Below are 2807 nucleotides of genomic sequence, written 5' to 3'. Positions count from 1 at the left end.
CCCGATGATTGTGCTCAATGTCTCATTGGTATAAAAGTTTTCTTGTTTTGTTCTTATTTCTTTCATGCAGGATAACCTTTTTTCCTTTGTTCTTCACCGATCACGTTTTTGTCCCAAGTCGTTATATCTCCTTCTGTCTACAAAGCCCGACATTCGATTCTTTGGCGATTGAGAGAGCCGATTGAGAGATTACCCAGCTTGATCTTCATGCATGCTTATTCCCCCATCTTTTCCGGCAAGAAATCCTTTGTTATCATCATTTTTCCGGCGAGAAACCCAGGTTGATGTTTACTCTATCAATCGATGGTTCAGAGATATCCTCCTTCGTCGAAGCAGCTAATTCCGCCGATTCAACAGAAACAAAGACTCACCAGTGCAAAGACTCAGCAAGATTTTGGTTAGTTGGGAAATCAAATTTCAGAAACCAAATTTGATTACTGGTTTTTGTAATTTTCGACAACATTGATTTTTGACCGATGAATGGATTTGTTTACGGGTTTTTGTTTCTGGATTTTCTGCAATTTGGTGCTTTGAGTATCATGGTTGATAGTTGACTATAAAAAAAGAGAGTGTTGTGGTTGATTTTTGTTTGATTGTATCAGCGTGCAAATTAACAGAAACAATGCTTGTTATATCCGCGTCGAGTCTGAAGCTTTTTGTACTTAATAGATGGTCCAATTTCAAATTCATTATGTGTTAGTGGTTGCTTTATTGCTCACACTCTGAGTTAGAGAATAGGTTTAACATTCAATATACCCGAAAGCTATTGGCGATGGGGCTTCTATTATCCTATCTGATCAGATTGTTTGTATGAAAAAAGCGGTCGTGTTATATACAGTGGTTATCTTCCTTATCTGTATTGATGATATATTTTTTCTGCTGTTGCCAGGCAATGCAGTCTTAAACCAAAGACAGTGGAAGATAGGTATTAGGAAGAACGATCAAAGAAGAAGACACAACAACAAAAACGATCAAAGAAGAAGACGCAAATTCAAACTAAAAAAAAAATTTTTAAGCACCTCTTTTCTAGCACCTTCCATTGGACCCTGAAAAAAAATAACATCTTAAAAGAAATACTTAAACAACAAAACTTCAAAAATACTAATTTAAAAATGGTTAAGCACTCCTTAAGGTGCTAACCATTGGAGATGGCCTTAGACCCCATAAATGTACAAGCGCGTGCCGTTTTGGCATTTTTAGCAAAGAACGCGTGCCGTTTTGTCAAAGCGCTAAACCCCCGCCTCATCCTCTCGCAGCTACCTCCCCGCTAAAGCATCTTGCAGTTGGAGAGCTTAAACCCCCAATCTCCGTCAAATCTTGCTCTTCTGACCTGAGTTGATTTCTGGGTTTTTTGGCTTCTTTCTACTTTATGGGTTTCAGAGCTTAGCTTCCACTAAAAGTTCGTTTTTTTCCCTGGAAAGAGCTCTTAAGTTCATGTTCATGGCGTCTCTCTCCTTCACCCAATTCCTATCATTCCCCAGGTCTCTGTCCCTCTCCTGTTTTCTAATCTTAAGAAATTTTCTTCCATGGGTTTTTATGTATTCGTCGCAGGACTACTTGTGTATGTTATTGGTGCCCAGAAATGTGCGAAATTGAATAACTTGTGCTTTTCTTATCTTTCTGGAGGAAAATGATTTGAATTTAGCGAGATTTTCTTCTTCTTTGCTGCCACTTACTTGTTCAATTTAGGTTACTATGAACGGAGAATACGCAAAGCCAGGCGTTTCTCTTCGAAAAATTTCACATTTTGATGTTTATGGTTTTCTCATAGCCATGGTTAATTTTGGCAGATGCAATGCAGATGTTCCTTATCTCCAGTCACTGGGTTTTGTGAAGTTTCGAGGTGGAAGATGGAATGGGAAACAAAGCTTGTTTATAGCTGCTGGTAGGAAGAAGTTATCAGAGTCTGCACCTCTTGGAGATGGAGAAGAAGAAGATGAAAATGGTGTAAACGGGGCTGTTGTGGGAAAGAAATCGGCCAAGATTCCTAAGAAAAGTGGTGCTCGAACAACGAAGAAGAAGGTGGTAGCTAAGGATGAACCATTAGAAGAAAGCTCTGGACTTTTGGTAGATAATGATGGTTCTTCAGACACAAAGACAGCAAGTGCGCCACGAAGAACTAGAAAGAAAGGTAGTGACTTTTATGATTTTCACAGCTGTGATGTCCTCAAAACTTGATTCAACAAGTGCATAATTTGCAATCCAACACTTTTCTTACAGCTGTAGCAGCTTCTGATGTGGATGAAGGAAAAACCGAGAAGAAAGTGAGACGAAAGAGGACTTCTAAGAAAGATAAAGAAACGGAGGATGGTTTAGGTACTAGTACAAATGATGAGGTTAGTGATGTCGAAGAATCCTTGACTGTTGAAACCACTGATGCCGAGAGTGAAGGAGAAGAGATTGATCTGAATAAACATGAGACTGAAGATATTAGTGAAACATATGGATGGCCTCCTCTCGTGTGTTGCTTTGGATCTGCGCAACATGCTTTTGTGCCCTCGGGAAGGCCAGCAAACAGGCTTTTAGATTACGAACGACAAGAACGGATGAAAGATGCGATTTGGTCCCCGGAGAAGTATATCCGAGCTCCTGGAGGTTGTGCAGGAGGTGTTGCTATTGCTCTTGCAAGCTTAGGTGGTAAAGTTGCTTTTATGGGCAAACTCGGGGATGATGAGTTTGGTCAAGCCATGTTGTATTACGTGAATGTGTGCAACGTCCAAACGAGATCAGTTAAGATTGATGGTAAAAGGGGTCACGGCGTGGTTCAACCATGAAAATTAGCAGGGGAGGTCGCTTAAATCGACTTG

The 2807-nt window shown here is 40.2% G+C and overlaps 1 protein-coding gene across 1 annotated transcript in view; it reads left to right on the top strand.

Moving 5' to 3' along the window:
* Nucleotides 1-1274: 1274 nt before the first annotated feature.
* LOC18008781 (fructokinase-like 2, chloroplastic) overlaps nt 1275-2807 on the top strand; it is a 2806-nt gene continuing 1273 nt past the window's right edge. Inside the window, 4 exon segments of the mRNA XM_006390983.2 lie at nt 1275-1481; nt 1791-2131; nt 2221-2762; nt 2765-2793. Coding sequence (XP_006391045.2) covers nt 1435-1481; nt 1791-2131; nt 2221-2762; nt 2765-2793 — 959 coding nt within the window. The 5' untranslated portion in view covers nt 1275-1434.

The sequence above is a fragment of the Eutrema salsugineum genome, unplaced genomic scaffold (genome assembly GCF_000478725.1).
Source record: "Eutrema salsugineum unplaced genomic scaffold, Eutsalg1_0 scaffold_9, whole genome shotgun sequence".
NCBI classification, from domain to species: Eukaryota; Viridiplantae; Streptophyta; class Magnoliopsida; order Brassicales; family Brassicaceae; genus Eutrema; species Eutrema salsugineum.
This window is presented reverse-complemented; position numbering and strand designations above follow the sequence as displayed.